Source organism: Coturnix japonica, chromosome 1 (assembly GCF_054131305.1).
Source record: "Coturnix japonica strain WE chromosome 1, WE-NBRP24, whole genome shotgun sequence".
NCBI classification, from domain to species: Eukaryota; Metazoa; Chordata; class Aves; order Galliformes; family Phasianidae; genus Coturnix; species Coturnix japonica.
Window position 1 is genome coordinate 162,815,307 of NC_140663.1, and position 14,454 is coordinate 162,829,760.

The 14,454-nt window shown below is 44.5% G+C and overlaps 1 protein-coding gene across 1 annotated transcript; it reads left to right on the forward strand.

Annotated features, from left to right (window-relative positions):
- The first annotated feature begins 5,027 nt into the window (after positions 1 to 5,027).
- LOC107308333 (gap junction beta-2 protein-like) lies at positions 5,028 to 9,900 on the forward strand. The gene is made up of 2 exons (XM_015852174.3): positions 5,028 to 5,109; positions 6,887 to 9,900. Exon 2 carries the CDS (start codon positions 6,909 to 6,911, stop codon positions 7,584 to 7,586), a length of 678 nt encoding a protein of 225 aa, XP_015707660.2. The 5' UTR covers positions 5,028 to 5,109; positions 6,887 to 6,908; the 3' UTR covers positions 7,587 to 9,900.
- The last annotated feature ends 4,554 nt before the right edge of the window (positions 9,901 to 14,454 follow it).

The window sequence follows — 14,454 nt, forward strand, 5'->3', positions numbered from 1 at the left end:
AACCTTGTTAGAAAGGTATGAAATATTTCCTCTGATTTTACTCTCACCTTTACATGCCAGCATTTACATACCAAATCTGAGACTTGTGCTGCTAGTCTGGGGTTTGTGCACACCACAAAACCCAGAAGATTCCTCAGCAGCAACATGTGCTGCTGTCTGGCCCCACTTGCCCCCAGCTCAGTGAAGCAGAGGCTCTGTGTCCCTCTGAAAAGAGGAACTGCCCTCAGCTTAGCAGCGAGGAACCAACCATTCCAGCAAAATGGCTCCTATCTGCACTCTGCTGATAACATTTCCCTCTTAGGTAGGTGTAGGTCATGGTGGGTGTCTTTTCAAGCCTGAGAAACACTCAGTGAGTACATACCATTGTTTCTGAATGCTGTTTGTCATCAGCATAGACACTGATGAGCCATGGTGATCACCTAAAGCAGACTGCTCCCAAAGAGAAGGGATGGATCTTGGCAGACTGTACTGCCTCACCTGCTTTATGTTCTTCGTGGTCCCCATGCAGCCTGTTACCTTACGCTGCAGGCTTTCAGTCACCTTCCCAGTACATGTATTATCTGTGAATGTTATATCCTTTTCCATTAGTTACCCAATGGCCCTTGGTCAAACATCTCTTCCCAAAGCCTACCGCTTCAGCTTCCTTTGTCACTGTGTGCAGTGTGCAGCATTGCAGTCTTGCATAACTTCTTTTTTTCAGCTGCAAGTCGTTGCCCACTGACTAACAGCAGTCAAGCTGCAGCATGCGGCTGCCTGCTTAGTTTTCTGTCATCACCAGAGCTCTCCTGATATTGTCTCTGCACAGGAAGACTAATGCCAGTTTTGTGTATAGCACTGCATGCTTCAGTGCTCAAATACGCTGTGGGTATTTGCTCCCCACCAGTATAAGTATGTGACTGTCATGCTATGCTCCTCTTGATTCTGCTGAGTGTAGATGGCCATCAAAAGTTAGAAGGTTTTAAGCATTCTCCAGATTATGTACTTAACCACCCTGCAGAGAACTAAATTATCTTCACCCCTCAGTTGTGGTAGAGACCACACTTAAATATTCATAGCAAACTTTTGCCTTGAGCTGCACAGGAACCAACTGATGGGATGGGTGGAAGTTTGACAACTAGTAGAACTGCACAAAAAAGTCTAAGGCTGGGAAATACAGAAAAACCGAGGAATCAAAAAAATAAGTAGTGTGAATTTGAAATGTATCCTGTTCTCACTTCTTGCAGCACTGCTGGCATGCATCTCCTTTGGCTGCATAAGGGCCTTTGTGCCAGGATCAGCACTAGATTTGGGGTATCAAAAGGCTGGCTCTGAGGGCCACCCACACATGTGATGTCCAGGCCATAGCTGTAACCCAGCACAGAGCTGCTGGTGGAATGTCTTAGTATGGGCTTGATGGCAGCTTCTGCTCGGAAAGCAGAAAGCCATTTCTTTTTTTTTTTTTCCTTTCCCCTTTCTTTCTTTTTCAACAGCATGATATCCACAACTATTTAGTTCCTCATGACTCTTCCCCAGTCCAGTTTAATTCCTTTGTTGCTGATGTGGTGAGCAAGAGGAAATGTTTCCCATCATATATTTGCATTCTAGAAATGACTTGACTAGTATGATGAACACACAGGTGCAACCAAGCCATTACTGAATCATACATTACTTGTTTTTAATCTGATTGAGGACTTGCACTTGAGACCTCAGCAAACTGATGGATTAGTCACGTAGCCAGTGATATGAATGCTGACAAAAGGAACAAGAGAAGGTGCTTGTCTGAAGTTGAATTAAAACAAAGCAAAGCATGGATCCAGCTTGCTTTCTACAGAGGCATCACCCATCACTGTTGGATGCTGCCTGCTCTCCCCACCCTTCCCTTTGAGCCCCTGCCACTCACTCCTGTGATTAACAGAACTTTTAATTCCAGAGCTCTCCTCCCACTCTCTCCTTCCCACTCCCTTCCTCCCAACTGTGGGGCGTACAGAACCAGTTCTTCACCCCCTGCTGCCATCCAGCATGTCCCCACGCTGCACTGGCACTGCCCACCCTTCGTTCTTAGCAGTTTTATTGCTGCTCCATCAACCCTGTCATTAGCAACTTCTCTCCTCAGTCACTTGTGCTTGCCAATTGGCTTCTTATTCTTATCTCCAAATAAGTAAACAAAAGTGGGCTTCTCCTAAGCTGAGTGCTCCAGGAGATATGAACAATAGCTCCTCAGATAAGTATTAAAGATAAAAGTGTTCTTGGTGAACCTCATAAAACTTTGCCTAAACAATCTATTTACAGACATTCAACATGCATGGCAAAGGGCAGCAATTAGCCCAAAGTAAGGGCTGCCCCCAGCTCTGCCCTGTACCCTGCACCCAGCCCTCCTCTGAGGGGAGATTATTTCTGAAGGACGGTGGTATCAGAAGCAAAGAAAATCACAGCTCTCTTTCATAAACCCTCTTCTGTCTGTGGGTGCTTGGGCAGCCTCGTGATGCAGCTAGAGGTGAAATGGGGCCCTCTCTGAGAAGGGACTCTGCTACCCTCTTCCAAAACATGTTTTATGGTTTACAGCTGACTGAAAGTTGTTTAACCTCCCCACTACCCTGCACAGACAACAGAACAGAAGGTGCCCATGCTGTTTCATGTGATGATTTTGCAGAGTCATTTCCAGGAAAGGTCTGGTAGAAGGGAGATCTAACACATGGAAGGAGAGCCGGGTGCTGCATCCCTCTCCAGGATAGTTTGAATGGGCCATGAACATAAAGAAACAGCAATGTCTGAACTGGGCTATGAGCATTAAAAAAAGCCCAGTGTTTGCAGCATCAGCTTCTTTTCTGGGATCTGTCTGACACTAATATGAGTGTAATGATATCAAAGAAGTAACAACAGCTTGTTCAAAGGCTACTAAAGTGTGGTGTGACTAAAGTGAGTGAGTGAAGAATGAATGTAGAAACAAACTGGTTACACACACTGAGTTGAACTGTGAAGGTGTTTTTATTGCTGATGTTGATGAAAAAAATGTCAGGTGTAACATATGTTTGGCTCAGCCCTGAAGAAATGAAGACTATTTCTAAAATACAATTTGACTCTATAGCTACATTTCCAGTTCAGAAATGATTCCACACAACAAGGAGCTGCTAGGAGTAGAAAGAGCCTTGCTTTAAGCAGAAGTGAAGGATATGGAGTCTGCCACAGTAATGATTTGGGAAAAATCAAAACAATATGTATAACACATTAAAAGCCAGAAGCTCTGTGGTAGTCAAAATTAAAGCTGGCCATGAGGAATAGCAGATCTTCCCGTGTTGTTCATACTGATGGCAAAATAGCAAATGAATCTCAGTGTCAGTTGGTGTAAACCAATACACAGTTAGGGTAGATAGCAGCAGGACAAGGGGAAATGGTTTTAAGTTGAAGGAGGGAAGATTTAGGTTGGATGTCAGGGTGAAGTTCTTTACTATGAGAGAGGTGAGGTGCTGGAACAGGCTGCCCAGAGAGGCTGTGGATGCCCCAAGCCTGGAGGTGTTCAAGGCCAGGCTGGATGGGGCCCTGGGCAGCCTGGTCTAGTATTAAATGGGGAGGTTTGTGGCCCTGCCTGTGATGGGGGTTTGGGGATTCATGATCCTTGAGGTCCCTTCCAACCCAGGCTATTAAGTCTGCATAGTATGTGATGTGAAAGTACATCCCAAGTATAGCTGTTCAAGCATATAGGAACATGCGTACTCCAGGAGGCACCTGTTCTATTAGCTAGAATGTCCCAGGAAAAAACCTTGGACTGACTGAAAAAATCAACTCACACGTCTGAGGTGCTTGAAGGTTGAAAACAAGTGAATGGGGAAACAGCAGAGAACACAACAGAAAGCATTGCTCTGTGCGTATGCAAACTGTAGATACTGCAGGTAGTGGGGCACAAAAATTGGTGGTGAGTCTGATGGAAGTATAGAGCAGTTCCTGCATGACAAATATTGAACAAATGATGCTTTAAAGATGGACTGATGGAAACTTGATGACACAAGTTGCTGCACTGGTGAGTGCATGGAGCAGATGAGCAGGGTTAGCCATTACTCCTAGTGGTGGGGACAAAGCAGGGATCTATGCTCTGTACACACATACCCTGTGGCACTCACCATTTCTCTGCCACTAGAACGACCCTTCCCCAAAGCAGGTGAGCAATGACTGTGTCTCTACACGTGTGCTTAGCCAGAACCCACCTCTCCTTCTCACATTAAGCACTCTGCACTCCCTCCCACATCAAGGCAAGCAAAAGAAGATGAAAGGAAGTAACAGTAACCCTCAGCTTTACCATAGTTCTGGTTTGGCTGTACATTAAAGCCACCACAGCAGCAACGAGCTGTGGATTTCTTTCAAGCATTTACATTTACCACTATCAAACTTCGCTACTGTTTTATAAAACAGAGCTGGTTCTTCCAGGCACTTCTTCCCTATTTATTCATGTTTAAAGATATTACAGACCTGACTGCTTCCTATACCTCCAGCACAAACTCACATGGGCGTTGTGCAGACCCACACAAGTGCCGGCCTTCCATCATTTCTATCCATGCAAATTACTAGCACAAGATAATTTACTTAAATCACTCCTGATGAAAGCACCTCTCTTTCTAGACACGCCACACAGCGCAACACACAGGACAGATCTTCACTCAACGCACAAACACACCGTTTCCATTGGTGCTTTCATGTCCTTACACAAGACCCCACGATGCCTGCAGCCATAGGCACGGCATTCCACCAGCGCTCAGCTGTATCACACACAGCGCTGTTTCCCGGCGGGGCTTTGGTCTCAGCGCTGTTAGAAGCGAAGGTTTCCCTCGCCGTGAGCCGCGGGCTCCGTGCAGCCCTTCCCCGGGCACGGTGCGCTGGGATGGCAGCGCAGTCCGCAGTCCGAGGGCCATGCGCTGCCTCGCATCTCGCTGCGCACACCTGGCCGCCGGGCCCGCTCCGCTGCCAGCGCCCCACGGGCAGCCCGGCCCCGCCCGCGGGCGGAGAGAGGCGGCCTCGGGGCGGGTTAAAAGGGGCGGTGGTGGAGCGGGGAGGGCTCTGAGAGCTGAGGGACGGCGAGGCTGGGACCGGCCGTCCGCTGGCACCGCAGACCGGGACCCGTGCCGCGCCGCGCCGCTCCAGGTGAGGCTCCGCCGCGGAGCGCTGGGGCTGAGGGGGTCGCGCCGAGCCCCGGACCGGGTTCTGCTCGAGCGGCGGGGAGCGACCCGGGGTTCTCTGGGCGCCCTGCAGCCGATCGCAGGGTTTATGTGTCGGGGAGGAGCAGGACGGTGTCCCGTTGTGTTCTGGGTTCTTCTTTTCCTCCACGACTTATATCTTCAGAACCGCGGTGTGAGCCCGCACCTGGAGCCCGGGCTGTTTGGGATAAGCCTCAGGTGGTTACTTTCCTTCTGTCCTCGTTAGTCCCATTTTGTTCTTTTTATTTCTGTTTTAATGGCTATGCGACAGGTGAGAGGAAATGCTTCACAGAAAGCACAGTTATCTGGCCACAGCCGTGAGAAAAAAGCTGCACAGAATGCTGCCATTCTGCAGCGAGAGCACCAGAAGCAGGAGGAATTCAGCCGTCTTTTCGAGGCTTTTTTTGTTTGTTCCTTACCCAGCGTAACCTTTCCTCATGACAGTAGACGTGACCTCTCCCTCCTGCCTGGAGGCCTGTCTGTACAGGCTGGTCCTCGCACCGCGGGTGTGTGCATCCCTTTCTGGTGCTGTAACTGCAGCAGGGTGAAGGAGTTCTTTTCTCTTGCTTTTTTTCTTTTGCTGTCACCCGAGAATTAGCAAATGAAAAGACTTTACCAGCCCGATAAAGCATGCTCCCTGCACCAACAGCAATGGGAGCGCTCTGGTCCGCAGCCAGTGTGGCTTTTGTGAATGGCAGATTAAGCCCTGCCCCTGGAAGGTACTGGACCAGCTATGCAGGTTCCTAGCTGGATTTGAAGCGTTCAGTGGTAGCTTCCAAATGGGTGCTGAGCAGTGAAAGCCCGGTCCTGAGACTGAGCTCTGCCCTCAGCAAAACTTAAGCTTAATTGTCAAAGGGTGAACAGTGATTTTCCTTCAAGATCAGGAGGAAGGGAGAAGAGAAATGGAACTCCTCTGATGTTTGACCTCTTATTTAACTGGAGTGTGATAGCATCTAGAAAATCAACATAAACTTTTCAGCTGGGGGCTTTATGGTCTCAGCTCTCTGGCTCGGCTGATCTCCTTTTTGGATGAGGTGGCGATGAATGTGGAAGGGCAGGCTCTGCAGAACTGTCCTGTGCCTGCTGATTGGTGCTATGTATGTGCACAGCCCTGACAGAGTTGACTTGAGGTTTCTCAACAGTGAAATCAAATGCTGTACTCCTAGAGCTGAAGGCTCTGCCAAGAAAATGATGTGTCTGAGCTGTAGCATACAGCCTTAGGGAGCTGCTGGAGGCAGCTGGGAGGAGTTAGGGCTTCTGATGGAGATGGCCAAGTAGTCCTTATCTTGGAGGCAAGGCAAGCTCAGCACGGCCTTGTAACGCTTTGGCGTTGTCAAAGGAATCCTATGAAAATAATTTGTCAAGATTATTTTATATGATTGTCATTTGCAATTGATCCGGAAAGCTCACTGAAAGCCTGACACAGAAAAGGAAAGAGAGCTTGGGGGATGCAGGGAGGAAACACTTGAAGGTGTAGATTATTTCCTATCCAGAACCTAATTAGAAAAATATCAAAGTGTGAAAGTCTCATCATAAATATATGAATGGAGAGAGTCTAATAAGCTGTTTAAATCCACAAGTGTAAGGATAGAAGTAATGAATGTGACTTGCATTTGTCTACACCTTGAGTGAATGCTAGGAAATCCTCTTGCTTATATAAAGTTTGGAAATGATTTTTTGCTGCTTGGAAAGTGATTGTTTTGGTATTTTATGTCATCTTGCAGGTAAAAGGACACAGAAAAGAAGATGGACTGGGGAACACTGCAAGCTGTTTTGGGAGGTGTAAATAAACACTCCACCAGCATTGGGAAGATATGGCTCACAGTCCTGTTCATCTTCCGTATCATGATCCTGGTTGTGGCTGCAGAGAGAGTCTGGGGAGATGAACAACAAGATTTTGTCTGCAATACACTTCAACCTGGGTGTAGAAATGTTTGCTATGATCACTTTTTCCCCATCTCTCACATCAGACTCTGGGCCCTGCAGCTGATCTTCGTTTCTACCCCTGCGCTGCTGGTGGCCATGCATGTGGCTTACACCAGGCACGAGAAGAAAAGGCGATTCAGAAATAGTGATAAAATCAATATTGAAGAGCTGAAAAATGAAAAGATTCACATTCGAGGTCCCCTGTGGTGGACATACACCTTCAGTATCTTCTTCAGGATCATCTTTGAGGCAGTCTTCATGTACGTGTTCTACTACATGTACGACGGGTACCAGATGCCTCGCCTGGTGAAGTGTGATGCGTGGCCCTGCCCCAACACAGTGGATTGCTTTGTGTCTCGACCTACTGAGAAAACCACCTTTACTATTTTTATGCTTGCTGTATCTGGGATCTGCATGATGTTGAATCTGGCTGAGTTGTGTTACTTAGTGATAAAAGTTTGCCTGAAAGATTCTGGGAAAACAACAGTTTTAAAATAGTTTCCCCGTTTTATGATTGCTTGGCTTCCCAGATCCCCTCAGCATTTACTTGGGTGTCAGAAAACAATTGGCAATATTTTCACACTTGAGAAAAAGGATAAAAACAAAAGGGCATATATTTTTTTTATGATAGCCTCTCTGGGAAGCTGCCACTGAGGCAGGTTTTAAGATCATGAGTTACTTTGATATTCCTGTATCCATAAATAGAGAGATCAGCCTCCTTGGCTGCACCTTTTCCAAGTATGCCTCCTGCTGTGATGGTCACTTGTGGGGATGAGGATGTCTAGTGCCACACAGAGAGGGGCTGCAAACAGGCTGCATCAAATGATCGATGCCATTGAGGCAGGGCACAGTGATTTCCTGCTCTTTTTCTCCCCAGCATTCTGTGATGAATCAGTGAGGTAGATCTTATGTGATGAGACTTTTTACTTGACAGGGCTTCCTTCAGCAGTGTTTTCCTGTGGTTTGTGTTTGGTTTTTTTTTTTTTTCTTCTTTTCTTTTTCTTTTTTTTTTTTTTTTTCCCCAGTAAAGTTAAAACTGCCTTGTTTCATTCTGACTCTTCTGGTTCTTCCCCAGAGGAAGTGGTTCAACACTTAAAAGTGTGATATGCAGCAGCTCATACCTATTGGTGCTCCATCAGCCTATTCATCTTGTATAGCTTTTCTTCATAAAACCTCCAGTTCTGATTAGGTGCACCTTTTAATTAGCTGCATCAAACCACTCCCAGTCTGTGGCACTCTACATAGTGAGACTGAAGCACCTTTTCTCTTGTTGCCATAGGGCTTGCAAAACTTACAGGTAACTTGCACAGCCAAAATAGCAGTTTCCCAAAGTTTCCTCCTGAAAGTCAGGAGGAACATGAAACCTCGATGTTCACATTGATGAGTTGTGAATTGTATGTTATGAACTTGAACTATGTGAGTTCATCTCATCTCTCCAGAGCAGTTTCAAAACATGTTCTGTTTTATACCTGTCATTGGCAGCTGTAGCAGTGCATGCAGCAATACAGCGTACCCCCTTAGTGCTTGCCTGCTGAATATGCTTCTAGTAAACTGACTCTTCCTCTTTAGCTTTAATAATGCTCCTTCATTTGGGAGGAAAGCCAGTTACTATAGGTTCTCTTTCTGTAGCCATCTCCTCAAATACTTTTATTGCTTCTGGATAAACAAAGCTGTCTGAATTAAGACTCATGACCTCTCACTGTGTGCTGGAATTGAAGCACAAGAAGGCTGCCACTGCTCATGTGCTTATCCAGTGTTGCAATCTGACTGCAGATGGAAATTGTTCGCCAGACATGGTCACAGAAAGAAAAGGAACAGCATCCTTAGAAGTGTGAATGAACAAATATATAAAGTCATTAATAATGAGCTGGACTGGAAACTTGCTCTGTAAAAACATCCTTAATACAACTCTAAATAACAAAGCTTGGCACATATTGGATTTGTGCTTGGTAAAGTTCCTGCACTGTTCTGTGTACGAGTACAAAGAGAACAAAATATCTTCACTCCCAGTGCTCTAGTATTACATTTCTTTTGTAACAACAAGATCTGTATTTTCTTCTGGAATCATAATTAAAGGGCATTTGTGGTGTCCATTTTCTGTATTACTTACATGTGCCTAAAATATCTAGTGAAAATCTGTTTACCACAATAGAAAATGAATGCAGCAATAATACATTTAATAGCTGGGAGCTTTTGTAAGCATTTTACCCTTCTGCCACAGGTTGTTTTTCAATCTGTTACACTGCCTTTGCTATCAAGTATATCCTGCAGACCTTGTGAGCCTATAGTGGAAGGCCATGTTTGTGATCTGTGCTAGAAAACAAATACATTGTGTAAATCTGTCTTGTACTAGTGGACCTTCAGCTGGAAATGGCTCACAATAAACAATGTAACTTCTCCATAGAGGAGAGTTTGTTTTCCTATTGTGCCTTTAACTGGAACCTGGAATGTGCCAAAGCTGGCAACACCGAGATAAGGTTAATTAATTATCTTCAGCTGGTAGTTTGGCAACCAGATGTCTTAATATGAGAAAAAGGTAGCAATTGGGACAGTTGCTGAAATTGACCCAAGAGAGGACTTTGATCCAACTGTAGCATTAGGTGTAAGAGCTCTGCCAGGAGATGTTTACTGTCTATGAGATTTCTGTTTATATGTGACTAAGCAAATACTTTGTAAGAAAACAAACAAAAACCAAAACGTTGTTCAGATACTTAATAGGAATTAATCCCTCTACACCTATTTCTCTGTGTCACATTGCATGGTTTACAAATAAGAGATTTCATACAGATTAAAATACAGTGCTGTTTTGGAATTGTGTGTGCTCTTTCTTGAAATACACAGTGTCTATCTGTGCTTTTGCATGTGGGTTCTGCAGACTCTGCAGAATGAAGGTTGCAAGAATGCAAGACTGAAGCAACAAATCTGAAGTCTCGACTGTAAAGGAGGCTGATTCCTTACTGTAGGGATATGATTACAGCCAGGATGTGAAGAGTCAAATAATGTGCTATCCAAACTGGGAATTGTTGGGGTGGGACATTCTAGAATTATCCCTCTGGGCTGAGATCACCAGAGGATTACCATTGGCTTAATCAAGACTAAACTTCCATCCAAAAGACTTGAAATCAAACCTACAAATATACAGTTATCATAACTGAGACTTAATGCTCTTAACTAAGACTAATGGTTATGACTTTCCACCTCTGAGAACTCAACTTACACCTACTGTCACTGAAATCTATCATGGCTGATCCCCCACAGCTACCCTAGAATTCATCTTCAGAACCGGCCACAAAATCCTACACAACTCCTCCCTTTCTGCCCTGTAAATCACTGACACTAACATGATACTTAATTCTTCATCTGTCTGTGCAATGTTCACTGTAATCCATTGTATTTGAATAATTTCATAACAGAAAATCCTCTCCAAGCATACTGCCGGGTAGCGAAATGCTTGCATCAGCCTTTCTGGTAAAGAACTAATTGCATGTCAGTAGGGCATATGGTTTAAGAAAATACGTTTAGAGTGAGCTGGTGGAGAGCATACACAGTAGACCTATGAATCACTGCAGGTTTTGGATGAATAAAATACTATGGATTATCAACTAGTATTTACTTTTTCATTGTATCTTCAAAGCGGCTCACATAAAGCACTGGTTCCAGGCTGCTGTTTCAAGAGTTGACTGTAACATCTGCTGTCTATCTGCTGTCCAACTATCAACATTTCTCTTGTCATAGGACTCCTTTCACTTGATTCAAAAGTATCATGGCAGTCCTAGTACAGAGTTAATCTGAGTTTCTCCAGCTGAAAGACAAACATGACAGCTATGTCGTGTTCACACGGAGCAGGGATGATTAATCAAACACCACTGTTTGTTAAGGTCAGTGCAATGACAGGTGCCAGAAAAAATATTGTTATAATTATTGTGTGGTAAACATTTCAAACCTAGTGCATGTTGCATCATTACCATAATACCTGCTTATGGTTAGTCACAACCCTTCCCTAGATGTTGATCCTTTCCAAGGACTGAGTGCTTAATATGTAGTGTAAGGAGCTTTCCCAGTCTGTCCAATACAAATGAACAGAAACAAAACCTGCACTTACCCATGCACACACAAGGGCAGGTAGAACAAACTGACTAAATCATTATATCGCTGCCATCTGATAGAAGGCTGAGACATTGCAACACGGATTTGTCAGGAGTAATTTATGTCTCTGCCACAATAAAAGCTTTTCTACATAGCAGTAAAATAGTTGTTAATGATTCATTGTTGAAGTGTGAAGATCTACCATATAGGATAACCTCTATGCACCTGGGAGGAACTGCAGATACTTGGGATGATAGGCTTGGAAGTCAATAAGATCCTTATCACTGGAAGAAATGCTATAACAAAAACAGTTTGAGACTTCCTTTGGGAAGGATTAAATGGTAGTGTTGTGAAACACCAAGAACTTGCAAGACTGCATGATGGAAAACTGTTCTGAAGCAAAGAATAGTTTTGCAGAGAGCTGATGCTTGTAGTAGACCACGAGTCAAGAATGTTTCTGCCTTGAAAAATATGGTATGCATTAGAGGTTTTCCAAAAATATGGTGTTGGAAATGATTCCACTCTTCTTTAGCACCTGCAGTTCCTTACCAGGAACGTATATTGGAGCACATTCTGTTAAAAAAAAAAAAAAGTTTATAAACTGGAGAAATCAAGGAGTGAGGAATAATGATAGATATAGATAGATGACCAAATATTTCAAACACAGAACCTAACAGGAACGCATGAAAGAAACAGGTCAGCCTGGGAAAGTTTGAAGAAGGAACTCCCCAGATGCATAAAAGATTGTGGCAAGGAAGACGAGATTGTTCTTTATATCTGCTGGCAACAGGATAAGAAACAAAAGGATTGTGTTGCAATCAGATTTGGACTAATCATTCTCAAAAGCGTTCTGTGGATGATGGACTCTTCATCACTGAAGACTGTTAAATGGCAGCTTAGTCTAATATCTGCTGAGAGTGGTCAAGAGACATAGTTCTGCAATAGAACAGAGGGAACTTCTACAAAATCTGTGGGGAATGGTGGCCCAATTAAGGAGTCAAGTTGTACAGCTTCTTTTTGCTGACCCAAAGATCACCTACTAAATAAATTCATTTTTCATGCTAATTCAAGTCTGCATGTCAGCGTGAAGTCTACCCAGTATGATCTCTGTCAGCATGGTTCCTTTGAGCTTTCAGCAACCATAACAATACAGTCTTGTACTATAATAAATTCCACCTGAAAAAAGCATGCAATGTGGCACTATGAGTAACTAAATTTGTAATTTATATTAACGAAGTTAGCAATGGATTATTTTTTCTTGGGTTATGGGATTCTTTCAGTGTAAAAGCAAACCATCAGGTGGTTCAATAGGTTGAAATTTGCATAGATATTTTCCCACATACAAACTTTTCTTGTTTTTCTATTTCAGAACAGGAGATTTGTTGCTGTTCCTCTCTGTAGAAGGTATACAGTATTTGAAGTCTTGACAAACTTACCATGTGTGTCATTAAGGTATATTCCTGGTGAAACACATTTTATTTGCTCTTACCCTGAATACAATGGAAAACACCAGTCAGGGAATTTCCTGGTTTAGAATCTTTGGCTGTGGTTTGGCATTACAAAGTGTTCACAGAATCATAGAATGGTTTGGATTGGAAGGGATCTTTAAGATCATCTCGTTCCAGACTCCTGCTATAGGCAGGGACATCTCCCTCTAGACCAGGTTGCTCAAAGCCCTGTCCAGCCTGGCCTTGAATGCTTCCAGGGAGGGTGGCATGAACAGCCTTTCTGGGAACCTGTTCTGTCACCCTCACAATAAAGTTTCTTCCTAATATCTAGGCTAAATCTTCCCTCTCAGTTTAAAGCCATTTACCCTTGTACAGTCACTACATGTCCTATAAAAAGTCCCTCCCCAGCTATCCTGCAAGCCCCCTTCAGGTACTGGAAGGCCACTATAAGGTCTTCCCAGAGCTTCTTCTGCTCCAAGCTGAACAGCCCCAGCTCTCTCAGCTTCTATGGGAGGTGTTCCAACCCTCTGACCATCTTTGTGGCCTTCCTCTGGATCCACTCCAACAGCTCCATGTCCTCCTTGTGCTGGGGGCCGCAGAACTGAAAGCAATGTCCCAGATGAGGCCTCAGGAAAGCAGAGCAAGGGCGCAGTCACCTCCCTCGGGCTGCTGGTCACAATTCTCTTGATGTTACCCAGGATATAGTTGGTCATCTGGGCTGTAGGAACACATTGCCAGCTCACACTGAGTCTTTCATCAGTCAGTGCCCCCACATCCTTCTCCTCAGGGCTGTTCTCAAGCCATTCTTCTCCCAACCTGTGTCTGTGTTTGGGATTGTCTTGACCCATGTGCAGGACCTTGTATTTGGACTTGTTGAACTTCATGTGGCTGACATGGGCCCACCCTTAAAGCCTGTCCAGGTCCCTCTTGATGGCATCCCTTTTCCTCTGGTGTGTCAACTGTACCACACAACTTGGTGTCATCTGCAAATTTACTGAGGGTGCACTTGATCCCACTGTCCATGTTGCCTACAAAAATATAAATTGGTGCTGTGGTCTCAGCACCAATCCCCAAGGAATGCTGCTTATCTACTTGGACACTGAGCCATTGACCACAACCCTCTGAGTGCAAATGTCCAGCCAATTCCTTGCTGTTCACTGTGCTCAGTAGTAGCACTCATTTAAGGTATTTACAGTGATTTTATCACTTCCTGTTCATTCCTGTTCCATCTGAGTCTCTCTCCCTCCCCATCCAACACAGTGTCTCCACTACAGGGCCTTTACTGTGCCAGCATAGTTGTTTGTGCAGCTGCAGTCAGTGCTGGATTGAAGGACTGTTTTAACTGGTATAAAAGCAAGCATTTTCTTTCCTGGATTGATTTTTAGCTGGATCAATGCCTTGATCTGGCTTGCAGGGAAAGTTCATGAACAAATGTTTATGCTTACATGTCTGTGGGGCAGTAGGCTATGACATAGGGCAAGAAAAGCTGTTGGGAGTGAGCAGAAGGGTAACGTGTTAAGTTGCATTTACTGCTACACACTGCAATTTCAAATCACAGCCTCTGGCTGTATTTTCACAGGTGGCTGCTACTAGAAAGGCAGAAGCCTTCCTACCTTTTCCCTATTTCATCTCTGTACCTTCCCTTCTCTCTAGTCCTTTCTACTATCGATCTTCTCTCTTGCTCCAACACAATCTCCTCTCAACAGCTGTATGAGCTGCTTTAACACACTAACTCAGCAGAGAACACTTTGAACTCTGCTTTTTTTCATTCTGTTTTGCTTTGTTTTCCCAGCTCAGTTAGCTTTCTGCCAGGATTGTGGCCCACATTAATA

Excerpts from the sequence above, each read along its gene's own strand:
- LOC107308333 (XM_015852174.3), top strand. The coding sequence starts at position 6,909 with ATGGACTGGGGAACACTGCAAGCTGTTTTGGGAGGTGTAAATAAACAC.